The 17085-nt window shown below is 40.7% G+C and overlaps 5 protein-coding genes across 6 annotated transcripts in view; all 5 read right to left on the bottom strand.

Moving 5' to 3' along the window:
• Positions 1–17085, bottom strand: part of LOC146472238 (E3 ubiquitin-protein ligase TRIM45-like) — a 212711-nt gene that overhangs the window by 25793 nt on the left and 169833 nt on the right. The window lies entirely within an intron of this gene.
• The window catches only part of LOC146472245 (E3 ubiquitin-protein ligase TRIM45-like), a 215895-nt gene that overhangs the window by 124204 nt on the left and 74606 nt on the right, over positions 1–17085 (bottom strand). The window lies entirely within an intron of this gene.
• The window catches only part of LOC146472246 (E3 ubiquitin-protein ligase TRIM45-like), a 192502-nt gene that overhangs the window by 112037 nt on the left and 63380 nt on the right, over positions 1–17085 (bottom strand). The window lies entirely within an intron of this gene.
• Positions 1–17085, bottom strand: part of LOC146472248 (E3 ubiquitin-protein ligase TRIM45-like) — an 88183-nt gene that overhangs the window by 41331 nt on the left and 29767 nt on the right. The gene's annotated exons all lie outside the window — the stretch shown is intronic.
• Positions 9831–13964, bottom strand: LOC146472251 (E3 ubiquitin-protein ligase TRIM45-like). The gene is made up of 2 exons (XM_085119638.1): positions 10487–13964; positions 9831–10234 (listed from the first exon to the last, which is right to left on the bottom strand). Exon 1 carries the CDS (start codon positions 13558–13560, stop codon positions 11155–11157), a length of 2406 nt encoding a protein of 801 aa, XP_084975764.1. The 5' UTR covers positions 13561–13964; the 3' UTR covers positions 9831–10234; positions 10487–11154.

Raw genomic sequence — 17085 nt, 5'->3', positions numbered from 1 at the left:
TCGAAAATGAAGCGACTCAAAGAGGGCCAAGGACAACGACATAAGGACAATACATAAATATTGTATTCAGCAGGCATGGGATTAGCGAAAACGTTTACCCCCCCTGATCAGAGCGTGTAGCGAGGTAGAGTATTCCCACCCCTATCTCTCTTGCAATGAGTATCGATGGACATCAAATCAAACGTAGTAGTGGGGGGGGGGGGGGGGGGGAAGGGTTCTAGGTACAGCCACACTTTATGAGAAGGCAAGCAGCCCTGTGAGGCTTATCAGCTGCATTTTGTTCCGATGGCACGTAGAAAATCTGGATACTGAAATTTCGGTTCCGACTATAACGGAAAATCTCCTTTACAACTTCAATGAAAGCAGAATTTTGCAATAGTTGTCGACTAATGCACAGTTAAGGACTCGATTACGAACATGAATATCAACCCGAGGAGTTGTCAACCGATACTTAAAAGCAATAAGAGTATTTAACAAAGCCCTTGACTCCAAGAGGTTTATATCGCCAGCTGACTGCGAGGGACAATAATACCTGGAGACAAACTTCTGTCCACTTTGTAAGGAGCCTCGTGGACTGCGCCCCAAGCGCTTGTAGAAGGGAAAAAGAAGAGCAAAACCGTTACATGCTGTTCGGAGTGCCAAAGGCAAGCAATCCGACTAGCCGTCTAGGAAACGCCAGTACAGAATCTCAGAGCGGAGACTTTCTTCAACACAGAGAAACGTATTCGAAGAACAACAAAGTTAAGAGACTACCTTAAATATTTCCCGGATAAACAGCTTACAACCGAGAATAGCCAAACCAAACGAAATCACCTTCCCTGTGAATATCTCAAGATCAAGTTAGCATCGTCCTAACGGAAAGACGAAATCTCCTCCCTAAGGGTCTTAAGCTTGAGCCTTTATTATCCGGTAGAATCAAGGTTTGGCGAAAGGAATCACAAAGAAAACTAAGGAAACGAACCACTGTTGAAGGAGCCCATTGCGATTTACCAATACCAATAAATTAACGGCCTCAGGAAGCACTCTGCTAGGGGACGCGCTGGCCTTCCAACCAAACGGAAGGGTACAAAACACCAAATAAACACCATCCCATTCAAGGCCAAAATAAGTATACGACGACGAACGGAGAAGCACGTGCCGATGGCCACTTTTGTCACTAAATCATGTTTGAAAATGTCCAGGAAGTTAATATCTTGGCAAGTCTGGGAGATGGTCAAGCATAAAGGGAAGGTCTCCTATTCATAGGTTTAAAAACTGCTGATCATAACACAGACGGGGCTAAGGGGGCTCCACGGTGAAAGGGAGGACGAAATGTGGAGAAGCAGCTTTGTCAACCCTGCCCCAAACCATAAGCACCCACCGGAAACCCATTCGATAATGGTATAGTGACAAAACTACGAAATTGCTCGCAAATCCTAAAATTTTCGATTCGAGTAGAAGGTGGCCGAGACACATGATACGAGGAACCCTTAACTTTTCCTTGAAACGTCTTGAGAAAATGCTTCTTTTTAACACCCTCACTGACAATTCGCATCAAGTCTACCTGAGAGGTGGTGTGATCACACCAAAATATGGTATGAATCTTCCCAGCTCTAAACTGAGGATCGAAGAAATGTAGCCGATCTAACGATCCTAGGCTCGGAAAAGCAGCAAAAATACTCGAAGATAGAAGAGGGCCAACAAAGGGGAGGTTCCCTGCTTAATACCAACACTGGAATTAAGCAGACTGTGAATGCAAACTTGCTGCAGTAACGCTGATATGAAACGAACTGGGATAAAAAAAGGTAACACAAGCAGAATACCATATCAATAGTGACATTGATTCCCTCAATAAAGATTCTTATTATTATAACAAAACTAAAAGGGAAAAAAGGAGGGGACTCCCCCCTTTGTTGACCCCGAGCTTCGAACTCAGTCCAGAATTGAAACACAGAGCAGGTCCCCCCAAGGTCAACAAAGAAAGTGGGTGAGGAGTAGGAACGACAAAGCAAAACAACAAAATCACTGAAATAAAATATTTTATTGTCTACTGCGACAAGAAAAACCGTATTAGAGGCTAAACAAAACAACGCTGAATAAAAACGGGCGAAAAGATACAGCGGCAAAGACTGGTTCGCAAAAGCATTCCTAGTGTAGCAGTTGTAGACACTGTTTTATGTGATACGGGACCTAAAAAAAAACTGGCCAGCAACATATAACTGCCTAGCGGGAAGCGCTAACAGCCCAAGCATTACTCACAATCCTTTAAACAGTGGCATGCTACAGAAAATAGACAAAAATATCCTGCAACACCTAGATGCCTTTGTTAGCCCAATACGCCCATGAAGCGAGAAAAATCTAACAAAGAACTGTTTTATTCGCTCTACAGCGATCAGTAGTTTTACATTCTGTCAGATTTTCTCTTCAGGCTCGTGCCAGTCCTTTTCGGTTAACTTAGTAACTAGTTCCAGTTCTCTACACCTTCTCCGGAGACATACTCTTATACACTGTAGTCATAAAACAATCTGAGCTCGAGGGGCCTTCTCCGAAGAAATACGACATAAAATTGCCTTGTGGCACTAAATTGTGCATGGTATCGTAACACGCAAACATACCCTCCACCTTCCACACTGGTGGAATACCAAATGAAAGCTATACTCAGCCCTGAGCTGTCCCCACCAGTGGAAACCCTCAATAACTCGATCGTAAATATGCCTCACCCCGAGCTACTTTGCCTGAGGCACAACACGTAAATATAACGTGCAGCATAACGCCGTGCCTGAACCAGTGGCGCGTCGAAAGCGCGAAAGAACATTCCTCCCCGGCTGTCAGCCGGAGGTATACCAAAGAGAACTTTGCAAAAAATTCTAAACATATACACATATAACGAGGGTATTCTCCGGTGGAATACCACAAAAAAAAAAAAAAAAAAAAAAACACCAAGTGGTATCCATAAAAACGTCTTCACCGGATCGCAGGCATACCAATATAACACATGTAAAATACACATGTAACACGTAAAAATAACTCGTGTAAGTATAAAATATTGTCCACGGGTTCCAGTTACCCAACGGGTGGGACGCCAAAACGGGCGGAAAATAACGAGTGCCCGAGTTAAATAATTGAGCCATATGGATGAAACGCCAAACTAAAAGCCAATTTGAAATGTAGGGCTGATAAAACGAAAATAATCCCAACGTGATTAGTTTACAATAACAACAGACCTAAACAAACGCTGAACAAAATGTTATAAGAAAATCGCAACTGCGATAAAACCATGTCACGGACAGCGCAGAATGCAGAAACTAACAAAACAATAACAACATGTTGACAAAAAGGTGTAAAAACCGAGCGACATGAAAGACTATATTCAAAACTACGCGACAGCAAGAAAATAAAAAACTAAACCTAAGCGCGAAAATACACTAACGGAAGAAATGCGCGCACTAAAGCACGAAAATGCACGAAAACCGGAATAAGCCCTGAACTAAAATATTACAGAAATTGCGAAGGGAGTACCTCATCCTCCGCTCAAGTCTCGGAGCCGGTTTTGGTTCTAATGTTAGCGCTAGTGGAGGAATTAGTCCATCAGCTGAGACCCAAAAATTTGGGTTTATGGCTCATTTGAGGGGAACAAACCGATACATGTCTAATCTTAATCTTTGACTATTAAACAAAATAAAAATGTTTGATAGCAAGGATAAAACGGTAGCTTTCACTTTCTCAATCGAATTTAAATTATAACTATGTGAGGTCATCTGTGACGTAACAATACCTGAATATTGGTTATAATATGACCAGTTTGCACTATTAATACGTTTAATACGAACTGCAAAAAAAATTGTGGGGTTTTAAAAATTATTTCGAAAAGAAAAGAGAGTAAGTAGATAAAATATATGTGTACATTGCAAGTGTGTTGAATGATGCCCCCTACAATGCCTGTTTCCTACTCCCCAGCTCCAGTTCCCAAACACGTGGTCTCACAAACGTTCAATAGCTTACCGCCCCGGTGTGAAAGTGCCCGGTGTGAACGTGAGTCCTCTGCACCATGGTCAATGTCGGACGAATTCATTATATAAGGTTGTTTGGATTCAAAGCTAGCCCAGTGCAGAGATATTTCTTCACGGATAACCTTGTATCGTGCCGCAATGGTGCAGAAACACAAACTAGTTTTGGAAGCTTCAACTGAAAGCAAACATCCCATCAAATATCATCGCAATTGCCGAGCTCAGTTCACCAACAAGAGAGATTTACAAGTTGGTAACAAACCATCTGATGATGCAGCAACTGGAGCCGGAAGGTCTAGAGACGGAAATCAACCAAGCTCAGAGATTCTGCCAGATCAATGTTTGTTTTGTAAAAGGTCAAAGTACAAGCCAAGAATGCCGCCTAAAGAGGACGATTTGAAACCAAGTAGAACTGATGACTATATTCCACATCTACTCGACGTCTTTTTGACTGCACTTATTTCAAGAAAATCACTCGAACGTGAAAGTAGTACTACAGAAAGAAAGAAAGGCTGAAAGAATCTTTTACATAAGATCCCGTGTTTTCATTTACAAACTCCAAAAGGAGTGTTATCGTCTTCTGCTGTAAAGGCCCAGCGTAAAAACACAGAGATTCTGAAGCTAATCAATAAGTACGGCTATGGCGTAAGTTATGACCTGGTACAAGAGATCGAGACCGAGTATGCGTTAATTAGAAGTTAATTATCTGATTCTACGAGCAGCGAGAAAACCGGCCAGTGTATCCCAGAAGGAGGCCAGGTTCACTGTCGCCCTGATGTAACATTGATAACCTAGAGTGTACACTGAGTGAGTCTGGAACATCCCATCGCGTAAATTCCATCCTCGTCACAGAGAGAAACGAAGAGAGAGAGAGAGAGAGAAAGAGCGGAGACGAGTCAGATGACCAAGACTAAGCACCATCAGTAGCGAAGGAATGTCTGGGTAGATCCCTACCAGGGACTGTGGTGACTAGAGAGATCACTGAGTACTCCGGCGGAAAACAGGAGGGGCCAGGGGAACTGCCATGCATTGAAAACCTTGCAGAAAGTTCTTATAGTGACAAAACAAAGGAACTGACACTGCGCTACCTTGTGTGGCTCGAGGTCACGCACACATTATTACTAATGCCTGGGTGGCCTGGCTTTAACATTAAAGTAATCGATCGTGTTGTGGTCGTGGACAGCGCAATTAGTTACTTGGATACTATAGACTGCCCTGCCACTGATCCTGAAGACCCTGTACAAATGGCTGTCTTGAGGGTGTCAGATAAAACTGAGATCGGCTGCAGTTGAATGCTGTTGTTTGTGTTTTTGATTAGCCTTTTTGTGCCAAGGCCATACTGAAAACACAGGGAGCTATTCGTTACCCTAGTCATAATGATGGGAGGTTTTCATTTGTTGTTAATGCTCTTGGGCGTCATCGGAAGCCGATCCAGGCATGCAGGGCTTAGAGAACAAGCTGTCCAGAGCGATGTCGTGGCAGAGGGTTCTGACGGTGTATAATACAAAAACTTACTCTCTGCCTATAGGGTTAATTCATAGAACAAGCTGCTCAGTGTCGCCACAAACAAGCCTGAGATAGTCTAATTTCTCGTGTCACAGTGGAAGACGGGAGCATTCCGAGGCAGGCTCGGCAACCGGATTATGTACGTAACAACTGAAGATCAGTCCTATCGACTAGACGCAACCACATGCAAACCTGTTCCTGAGCTAGAGTGTAATCACGAAGAGGCTGATATGCGTATGATTCTCCATGCTCGTGACGCGGGGGTACATGCGTCATCCCCTCTGATGACACTGATGTCTTTGTCCTACTGCTTGCTCAGTCTCAGAATTTGTTCATATTGTTAGGGAAGTAAGAGAAATTTAACCCGAAACAGTGGAATAGTAAAATCACAATCACGTTTATGTAATGATCCCTTGCGACTGTGAAAGCAACAATCCGAAAGCAATCGTATCACGAAAGCAATCTTTCGGGATACGAGAACTTGTAATTGATTGCATGGAGTGGTCATCAATCTTTAAGAGAGGCGGTTTGGGACTTTTGAGCGCTGTATTTGGTTGAAGATGGCATTGGATAAACGTTATATTTTTAGATTGATCTTTTAGCCAGTGAGCAGGGAGCTGGCGTTCTTCTTTATTTCTCGCTGGCGGCGAAGCTGCGTGAGAGGTTTTCTCCAGCTAAACCCCTTCGTATAAAAACTTTAAATTAGACTTTTTGTAATATTTAGCGATTACTCCACGCAAACGAGTCTAGGAATAAGAATACAGAATAATAGGCAAATTAACGTGGTAGAAATGTAGCGGACAGACCGATAAACCGCAATTTTACTATATATAATTTTTGAAAACACAGCCAAATAAAGAGGTGATACTGGTAAATTTCTTAGGAACTTATGAAAATGGAGCTCATCATCTGGTCGAAAATTGCACTATCGTGTTTGCACAGGTGCGTGTGGGATGGAGAAAAAGCCCCACATTAGATCATGTTAAGGCAGGGAGAGGAGGCGGGCACACTTTCACCGGTTGAAATCATTATGTTGTAACAAAAGGCTCCCTATTTTCGACCGGTTATTTACTACGTTTTTAGAAAGCGAGCTAGAGAGCCGAGAGAGTGTGACCCAGCAATTTGCAGTTGGTAGTTTAACAACACCTTCGAAGGAGAAAGACGAAGGTAAGCCTTCTTTTAAGTTTGAACTTTATACAGTTTACAGGGAAATACGTGAAGCTTTTTATTTTCTTCATTTTTGCATCAAACAGCAAGAGAATTAAAGTCTTGACCGGCTTTTGATATTCGATACATTATTCGATTGAAGAAAAAGTTAAGAGGACTTTCATATTTCAGTCGCAGTTGTTTACATGATAAAGCTCCGTCGGAATAAGGTCGTACGAGTTAAAAGTAAAATCGATCGCAAGTTGTCCAGCATTACATTTTCAGGAGTTTGTAAAGATGGCCGGTCGATCTACGAAAAAAAAAGTTATTAATTACACATGCATCCACAAGGGTTTTGAAACCATAATTAGGGAGCTTCGCTCTGCACGTGCGTGTTACATTTTGGTACATTTCTTTGTCATCCTCTGCAAAACGACAACGTGAAATGACCACATCTAAGGTTTTGTGGACAGCGTGAACGCACAGACGTGAATTTTTCATTTTCTTTCTTAACTTGTACGCCACTCCTACCAATTTGGTTCCTAGATAGTTCGTCATTTTTGTAAAAGTTGAGCGAGTTGAAATAATCGCGAAGTAGCACAAATCAAATAAAGTTATATTTCCAGGTGACGTTTTTGTCGCCGTTGCTGTTGTCGCTGCTTAAGCTCCATAATTTGCCGCTGTTTGCAACATTTTATATAGACCCGTAAAGTCCGCCATTTTGAAAAATAAAACAAACGCATGCGCAGTCTGTATTTTTCTAGGTTTTACCCGGCCGTTCGCCTCGGATACGTCACCGAAACGAATTGACCGTGAGGGCCTGGGAGAAGGCCGTACAGGGACTAGGCAAGGCCTCCCCGTCAGTGGTTGTGTCCTTGTACGCGTGCATTAGAGCAAGAGCCGGAGGTTGCTCTGCCTTCATCTTGTACATACTAGATAAGTCTTGACTCTACCCATCGTGCTAAAACTGTGCTCAAGAGTTGCCGTTGACACAGGTATCGTGAGAAGGATCTTGAGAATCATGTGGTGCTAACGTTTCGATAAAGAGTTGGATTTATGCAGTCCAGAGTGTCAGCCAGCGTTGCTGGTCGTTATCAAGTTGAATGTAACCACTTTGTTTTTCACCGCAACATCTCGTTGTTGCACTCTCTCTTGTCGGTCAGATAGTTTTGTACGCGGCATACATCTTATCTTGGACGTCGTTGCTTAATCCTTGCAGTTTTGTTGCAGAAGAAACTGGCCTAGGAAGTGATCCTCCTGTGATAAGAGCCTGTCATTCATTTCTTGAATAAGATGGTCAATAAGAGGGAGATACACAGCTCTTTGCAAGTAGGACTCTGGGTTTGTGGCTGGGACATTCACCCTGTGTTGCTGCCTTCCGGTTGTTCTTGGCATGCATGGCACAATGTCAAACTCACCTGCATTCTGTTTCCCCTACTCATACACTTCCTTCCAAAAAGACGGATCGCCTGTTTCAGTTTTCAAGATATTTATCACGACTATCACTTCTTGGGCTGCCTCGATGAGATCTCCGCTCTTTCTTGCAACATAGTTGACAAGACAACTGTGTTGGAAAGGACATGCTCTGCCGCACAAAGAGCTATAATAAAATCAATCTGCTTGATAGAACATAAGTAGTCCCTTACCTTTCCATCCCCATCCTGGGATAAGATCTCGAGCGCCTCAACTACGACTGGGAACGCTGCACGGAGGGAATATAAAGCATCCGCCCTACTCGCCCATCTTGTCTCGCACAAAGTTCGTAGCTTTGCGCGCCTATCAATTTCTTCTCTGATTTGGGCATTCTGATCGATTAAATTCTTGAAAGGCCAGCAGTCGCTTTGCTGAATAGTCAAACACAAACGCGATGGTTTGTACAGAGCTTAACATATTGCGTTACAAGGGTTCGTCACAAGTGACCTATGGCAAGATTAAGGCCAAGGGAGTGCACGTGCGCCTTAACGTGCCTTACAATGGCAGTACACTGTCTGTGGTACCTTTTGCCATATAACGGCCTGTACGCCTTTGTGTACTCTTGACATATTTGCAGCACCGTCACATCCTTGTACTCGCATTTTATGGGTGTCAATTCCAAACATATTCCAACAATATTCGCATAATAAATATCAATCAACTGATTCAAAAATCCAGCAAAAAAAGAGAGACTGGCCCGCAGGTAGCGAGAGCTAATCTAGGCGAGCCAGACTTACAACTGTTTAAGGAAAAAAATTAATATTATTACATTTATTGCAATCAAAGACAGAACAAATAGAATTTAGGGGAGGTAAAGAAATCACGAATAACACAAAAAAGTCGAAAAATTAACGAAAAAAAAATTAACAAGTTGCAACTAATTGGCTAGACCTATTTTCTGTTCTATAACAGGCGTTTCGATATAGTCATTTTCATTTACCAAAATATCGAATAGAAGCCGGCGAATTTCTGCTCTGAATTCTTTCTTAGGTAAATCTCTTATATGGCGCGGTATCTCATTCCACAGTCTTTCGCCAAATGGCGAAAAAAGAACGTTTATGTATTTCTAGTCTAGGGTTTTGGACTTAAAACCTTCCAGCGGTCGAGCCAAGCACGGATGAAATTTTGATTCGGCAGGGATAAAATTTGATACGGCAAAATCATTTGCAAGACAAAATTTCCCCGAGCGAACGTTTTTTTTTTTTTTTTTTCTTCTTTGGTACGCGTGCCATTTTTATCCGAGCCGTGCCAAAAATTTTCTGTAGTGTAAATGGGGCTTTAGTGAATCTTGAGATAAAGACATGGCTGTATAGTAATACACTTAGGAAACAAAATCATTGTTTCACGTCAATGTACGTCTCTTGTATGAGCAAAGAAGATGATGGTAATGATGAAGATGATGATGATGGTGATGATGATGATGATGATGATGATGATGATGATGATGATGATGATGATGATGATGATGTGGTGATGATGATGATGATGATAATGATGATGATGATGATGATGATGATGATGATGAAGAGGAGGAGGAGGACCACAGAAGCATTTTCCCCCTCAGTATCTGGGCTTAAATATTTCCCATTTGAACAGGGAACTCAAGTGACTGGACTCATATGATCAAGATTACATGAAGGACTAAAAAATATCAGGTAAATTATAAGTCTAGTTGATAACACATTTCAAACTACAAAATAAACTCAACTCAACAAGCAATTATCATATACTTTTGTTTATTAAAATTCAAAACAACTCCAGAAGCTATAACAATAATAATTCACTCTTTAAAAAAACACTGGTTCCATTGCAATTCTACAGAATTAAATTTTCTAGTTTTAAAGATCCTCAAAGGACAATCTCTAAATAAATTGACAATATATATAATATAAGTCCAATTTACAGAGACAAAACTAAGAAGCAATAATTATGAGGTAATCCATGTCAGCATAAAAAAATGCTATAAATTTAAACTTTTCTTCCTAGAGCCATTTATAACCGTATTCATGAAATCCTGTTGAAACAATTGTGTGCATGGTAACCTGGCCCTTGAGAAGAAACAAGGCTGTAGTTTAATCTGTCAGATACAAACCTTTATGCTTATAACTAATTTCCATATACAGCTATTTCAATTAACGTTGTCGGATTAAAATCAAGCTAAAAGACAAGACCGCAATGTTTTGTGGGATTATTTTTTATGAATAATTTCATCAAAATCATCCCTTCACGTGCAGGTCATTGTACTGCTAATTACAACCTATTGTTTTCTCCAGGCATGACTGATTTTGATGAATTTATTCATAAAAATCCCACGTAAACTTTCGGTCTTGTCTTTTAGCTTCATGCTTTGAACCGACAACGTTAGTTGAAATGACATCAAGAGCACTGAAGTTTGTATAGAAACAAAGTCAAAGATTAGGGCAGGGCACTTAAGAACACAACTATAAAATAGACTATCATTATGTAGCATATGTATCTTGTTTAAGCTTAAAGGCTATTAGAAGGAAAAATATTGAATACACTTGTTTGTTTGACTATTTGTCTGTCATTCTTTAAAGGTAATTTCAACTACATTGAAATAAGCTAAGCTGTTACTTACAGTATGACGCACTTAAAATTGTTTTGCAGCCTTCTACTGAAAACAAAAATTAACTTTTCTTGCAATGCAAATGCAACCAATTAAGTGTTTTTTTAAAATATTATTGATAAGAAGTTCAAAACATACACTGTAAATTAATACTTAATTAAACCTTACTTATCACACTATGAAACTGATAAAAACTGACTTCATTCTCAACAAAATTCCTAATAATTTTAATCTCATTCTACACTTATGATCATTCGAAATTTCCCAACAATCCGGCTTGTGTCCACAAAAATATATTTTATACTTAAACAAATCGCAGTTTCAGCCACCAAAATTCTTGATTTTTTTCTTTATGAAAACTATTTACACTCCTGAATTACAGTACAACAGTACTTTTAACCACTCCCACGACAACATGAGTTTTTCTTTCTCCAGTGGGTGCAGATGAAACAGTTTTCATTCAAACATTTGAATGCGATTGTTATAATAATCTGATACAACAATTCTTCCATTACTTAAAAAAGCTACAGACATTGGATTATTAAATTCTCCTAAGTTACTTCCTTTTGTTCCAAACTTGCCAACAAACTTGCCATTCAATTCAAACACTTGCATTCTATTATTACCCTCGTCACACACCATCAGGTGTTTCGAGTTAGTCACTGCTAAACAACGGGGAAAATTAAACTCACCATCCCCTCCCCCGTACTGTCCAAATTTAAATTGGTATTTACCCTCGGTACTGAACACTTTAAAACAGTGTTCACCATTGTCTGACACCATGAGATAATCATCACACTGAACACAGTGAACAGGATAACTAAAAGAGCCAGGCCCACCTATGTTCCTTACAAACTTACCATCGGTTGAAAAGATCTTAATCAGTTTGTTACCTGAATCAGCAACAATAATATTACCATTGGCATCCAATGATAAACCCAAAGGATAAGAGAGCTGGCTATCAAGGCTTCCTCTCCCACCAAACATACCCACATACTTACCCTCCCCACTGAAAATCTGGATTCTATGGTTATTCTTGTCCGCTACGAAAATATTTCTGTTATTATCAAAGCATATTCCACAAGGGCACCTAAACTTTCCCTGATTGGATCCATTGCAACCGAAGGATCTTAAGTAATTCCCACCACTGTCAAAGATTTGCACCCTATCGTTCCCACAGTCAGTTACTGCTATCTCATCCGTGTCACTCAATGCCACCCCCCAAGGATAGTTAAACTTTCCTACAGACAAACCTTTCTTTCCAAAAGAAAAAACAGGTTTAAACGGAAACGAATTTAGTAACATAGCCTGCGAGCAAGCTCCCCGCTCCGGTGAAAAATAGCATGAGGCACTCGGCAAAGGAGAGTGTCCAACGCTATTTTTTCCCCAAGCGGAAAGATTCCCGGAGCTAGTAGCTTGCTCGCGGGCTTTTACCAGTAAATCATAGGGACTGTCACGAACATGTTCCCCTTTTACCTTAATAACAATTGAATATCTGCCTTGTTCTTTGAGAGAATAGCTAATCGTGTACTGTCCATTCTTGTTATCACTGATTCGCACTTCCGTCCCGCACTCTCGCCCTCGTTGGTCTCGGATCTCCACCGTCACACGGTCATGTTTATTGTAACACTGTCTTCCCTCTGCGGTTTTTGTTGTCAAAGGGAATTCCGTTTCACGTCCAGCAAATGTTTCATTTAGTCCTTTTCCTTCAGCTATTGATTGGCTTGCTTTCGTTTGATGCAGTATCTCCAAGATGCCAATTTCTTCGTTGTTAACAGTATCTAACAACTGCTCATTTTCCACGAAATCAAAAGATTCAAAACTCTGAAAACTCTCAGGGTCAAGGAAATCTGACTCTGTTTGAACAAAATACTCAGATGTTGATTCCAATGATTTCTTCAATTGGATTATTTCTGCATTGGTTCCTCGACTAAGCAGCTTATCGGCTTTCTCAAACGATGATTCCATCGCTTTTATGTTCTCTGCAATTTTGCTACTTTCCTTTGTCAGATTTTCAAGTGATATTTCTGTTTGATTTTCCACCGCAGCGAACAAACGTTTTTGCTTGGCATCGATGACCGCTTTCAACTTTTCCACAAACAACTGGATATTCGTCTTCGTGTCTTCGCTTTTCTGAAGTACTTTTACACAAGATTCTTCAAGTTTACTCACAATTTTTTTCTTCAGTTGTAAGTTCTGTCTCTGTGTTTTCATCAGAGTTCTTATTACAGTCTTTTGTCTTTCAGCTTCGTCTTCAATGTGCTCTAAAGCGTGACCAGAATGTTTTAGAGAGCTACACGTTTGGCACACTGCCGTTTTGCAGTTCTTGCAGTAGTACTTTAATTCTTCATTTTGATGTCGCTGTTTGGGACAAAACGCGGGTCGCTTCAATATATCTTCATAGTCCTTGTCGTTAAACTCTTTGAGGGCCAGGACTCGGTGATTTTTACTGTTTCGCATTTTCTTATGTGCAGTTACGCAGTCCTCACAATAAAATATGCAACACTCGAAACAGTACGAAGATTCAGAGCTCTTTTCGCCGCAATTTCCGCAAGATACTTGAGTGTTGTTGCATTCTTTAATGGCCAGCACATCAATCAAGCCATTCTGATAAAAGCTGGTTGGAAGATCATTTAGATCGCCACTTTCAGGCACACTGCTAAGGGCTCTGCAGGTTGGGCAAGTTATCATATCTTGTCGATTGGTTGTACCTTGACTCGTTTCGTGCCATCGTTTTAAGCACTCTAAACAGAAACTGTGGAGACATGGAAGATGTCTTGGAGCAGTAAATATCTCCGAACACACAGGACAAGACACTTCTTCGCGAAGATTATGAAGCCAAGCTTGAGTATCCGACTCCATTATGTCTTCAGTCAAGGACTGAAAGAAGATTGTCCCTCCCGAAACTCAACACCACACATCTTAGTCGCGTGATTTTCTATCTTTAGCTTTTCTCGGAATTACAGTACTTTAAAGAACCATTAAGAAGCATTGCCTTTATTGTGGTTGCTTGACCCAGGCCCGCCCAGTTTATCCATCACTTCAAGGTTGACTGGTTTCTTGACGCAGCCGGAATTAAACTTAAAATGCCAGTCTTAGCCGCGTGGTAAACAAGGTTAAATAATCAACCACTCTCAGCAGGAGATTTCGCAATGCAGCGATTGGAGCAAAAACGCGTGCATCGTGAAAATACGCGTGCCTGAGAATCGTGAAGGCTGAGCGACACAATTTTGACAACAGGAGGGAAAGGCGTTGCAGGCAGCAAAGATATACAGTCGAACCTCCCGTAAGCGACCACCCATAATGTCAGGATATGTGGTCGCTTACGGGAGGTGGTCGCTTACCAGAGGGGGTCTAAATTTCGGGTAATTTACATATGGTAATTGCGGAGACCAAACCCTTTTGCCAGTGCTTATCGAAACCTAAAGTAATAACTTTTCTTTAGACTGTCTGATTTAGGAGCAAACAGTAAACGGCATTTTTGCAATGTTAAATATCAAGCTTAAAACATCTACAACTTTCGCGTTTGTTTGTTTGTTACATAATCCAGTTGTCGTTCTTTATCACCACAATTTTTCTTTTGACTAATACAAGGTTGAGAGAGTCACCACCGGTCATGCATGTATAGCGTGCTATTTACAAGATAAGAAAGTTTCTTTCCTACAAAGGATTCAACCTGATTAAAGTTTATTTCAGTGTACACCATAGCGCATGTGTGTGTTATTCGATGCTAAGCTATTTCGGGAGATACTTCCGGTAGTTCCGGCTGTGAGATTTCAATACGGCGGCCGCTGTAATAATGTGGGCCAATATGTTACAGCGACACATTTTGCAATTTCCGCCCGTGAGAGAAACAGCAGATATTGTGTCAACTGGTCGCTTACGGGAGGTTAAAAACAATTGAAAATTTTAAACAATCACCTCTAAAAGTGGTCGCTTACGAGAGGTGGTCGCCTACGAGAGGTTCCATCTATAATGATTTGACTGGAAAACTTTTGGTATTTTGGAAAAGTGGTCGCTAATGAGAGGTGGTCGCTTACGAAAGGTGGTCGCAAAGGGGGGTTTCGACTGTATTTGTTCTCAGACACGTGCATAAGACACACACACGTGAAACCTAAACCAACGTGTCTTCAGGAGACCGGTGGCTAACAAGTTTCATTCGGATAAATAGCCTTCAGCTTGCAGGCACTCTGCACTCATGGAAATTATAAGGCATGGCTTCGATGTCCATGCATGATTCCTCCAATATGAAGGGCGAAACTGAATGACCTTTGAGGAACTCAAACAGCCCAAGTATTGAGAGTATTGTGATTTTCTAACTTTAGCTTTCCTCGGAATTTAAGGTGCAATGATCCAATCACGGAGCGCTGTACTAAGAGGCTGTTGATTGATGTTTGTCTCAATTTTTGATTCCCAGCGACCTGGCGCACGTATACGCAATTCGTTTCCTGTCACCTGGTAAAATACACGGGATTGTATTCGCTTTTCGTCGGTGTTATTAAGCCAATGAAGTTTTGCCTTTACGTTTTTGTGTGAGCAACGAAGCTTTTTAGGAAAGAAATTGGCCGCGGTGTAAACTTACTGCACTTATGAGCATTGCCAGCAGGACCGGCGGAAACTGCACATCTTGAAGGTCAAGCATATGTCTCAGACAAACGAAATTTAAGTCGTCAGCTTAGTAAACACGAATAAACCCAGAGTTCATTATCGGGTGCAAACTGCAATCAAGTTTGGATGAACATGTTCACTGACTAGTAACTGTTGAGGCTGTGAGCCCGAGATTATTAGAGCTGTGACAATCCTTGGTAAACCAGCCCTTTTTCAGTAAAATTAGACAAAGTCCTTTTCGATGAAAAAAAAAAAAAAAAAAGGCTGTCCCTGTGTTTAATTTCTATCTTTAGCTTTTCCTGGAATTAAATCGGGGAAAGTAATTAATTAAGAGGCTGTTGGCTGTTGTGTCTATTCTATTGATTCATAGGAATGGAGTTTAGTGATCTCCGTTTGACATTGTGTCAATCAAAATGTATTGTTGATGTCTCTTTCAGGTGATTTGCTTTTGGGTCACGGGTCGTCTCAGTCTTGTAAAGCAATCTTTTGTTTTTTGCAGTCAAGACACGCGATGACTACCTGTCGGTCACGAGATCAGTCTGCAAGTCTGTATTTAGTTCCTGAGATTCGCTCCAATGTTTAATATATGATTTAATAACATAGCAAGTAAATTCATGTAATCAAATCCAATTGCGCGAGCGTGCTTCATATGATATTCCCATTGTGCACGCTGTTGACGTCTGCAAACAAATGCCTCCTTAAAAAAATCTCTCCATGAGTTACTTCAGTATTTTGCATTCAAAAACGGAGAAAAACTTTAGCAAAAAGTTAAACCACAGATGGGAACAAGCGAACCAGCTGATAAAGATTAGATCTGCCTACTTTTTCTTTTGGATTAGAGTTTTCTACCCCCGAAAAAAAAAACCTAAAGAAAACTGAGGAAAAAGAGAACAAGCATAAGGCCCGTGTCATCGTGTCTCGCAAAACTATTAATTTTAAGACGTCAATTTCGCGTTCTCAGGGAGAAAACACAGCTTTTGGAAACAATAAACTGAAAGAAAAACTGCTAAGGAATACTCGACAGTTTCAACAGCGAAAATCCGATAATAAACGGCGAAGAAAAAATTGTCACTTTTTTTTTTAATTAATCGAGCCGACGAGTAAGCGGACAGCTCAGATTGTTATTTAAGCCACAGACTTTCTTGGTAATGTTCAAGTACTTGTAGGAATCCAATCCACAAGAAATTACAGGTTTAATTGTAAATTTGTACTTAAATACTTTTATAAATGACCAATTCTTCGTATTCCTAACAGTTTTTTTTTTGAAATTTTTGAAAACCGTGTTCCGCATGGCTCGATAAGTTCACTTAAAAATGGACTCGCAGTTCCTTCAAATCGCTTGCGCGTTTATAGTCTCGGATTAAAAATTGTACGCCTTTGCTTCTTAGAACAAATACTTCTCTGAATAAATTTTTCATTTAGGAAAGCTTCAGTTGTCTATTTTCTTTCTACTTCCATTGATAAAATGTGACAACTTCGGAAATCTTGCGTAAACAAACACATATTCCTCGCGAGCGGAAAGAATTCTCCCTGAAAGCGAGGATCAAATTTTCAAGTTTGTTTTTGGAAAACTTTCAAACGGCAACCAGTGTATTTTATTCGATAATTAGAAACTTTAACTATTTTAGACCAAAGGGGTGTTGCTTTTTTACCCTGTGAGTTGTGTATTTTTTACTGAGCATGGGGTTGTTTATTACCGCTTTGCACATTGGGCGAATGCCTCGAAATCCTCTGGTCAACCTAGAAACAACGGGTGAAACTACCGCGTTGAAAATGTTA

Source organism: Pavona decussata, unplaced genomic scaffold, assembly GCF_977016875.1.
Source record: "Pavona decussata unplaced genomic scaffold, jaPavDecu1.1 SCAFFOLD_100, whole genome shotgun sequence".
Lineage (NCBI taxonomy): Eukaryota > Metazoa > Cnidaria > Anthozoa > Scleractinia > Agariciidae > Pavona > Pavona decussata.
The sequence above is the reverse complement of the archived record's forward strand: the minus strand, read 5'-3'. Positions and strand labels throughout refer to the sequence as shown.

Coding starts and splice junctions, on each gene's coding strand:
- LOC146472251 (XM_085119638.1), bottom strand. CDS start 13,560: ATGGAGTCGGATACTCAAGCTTGGCTTCATAATCTTCGCGAAGAAGTG.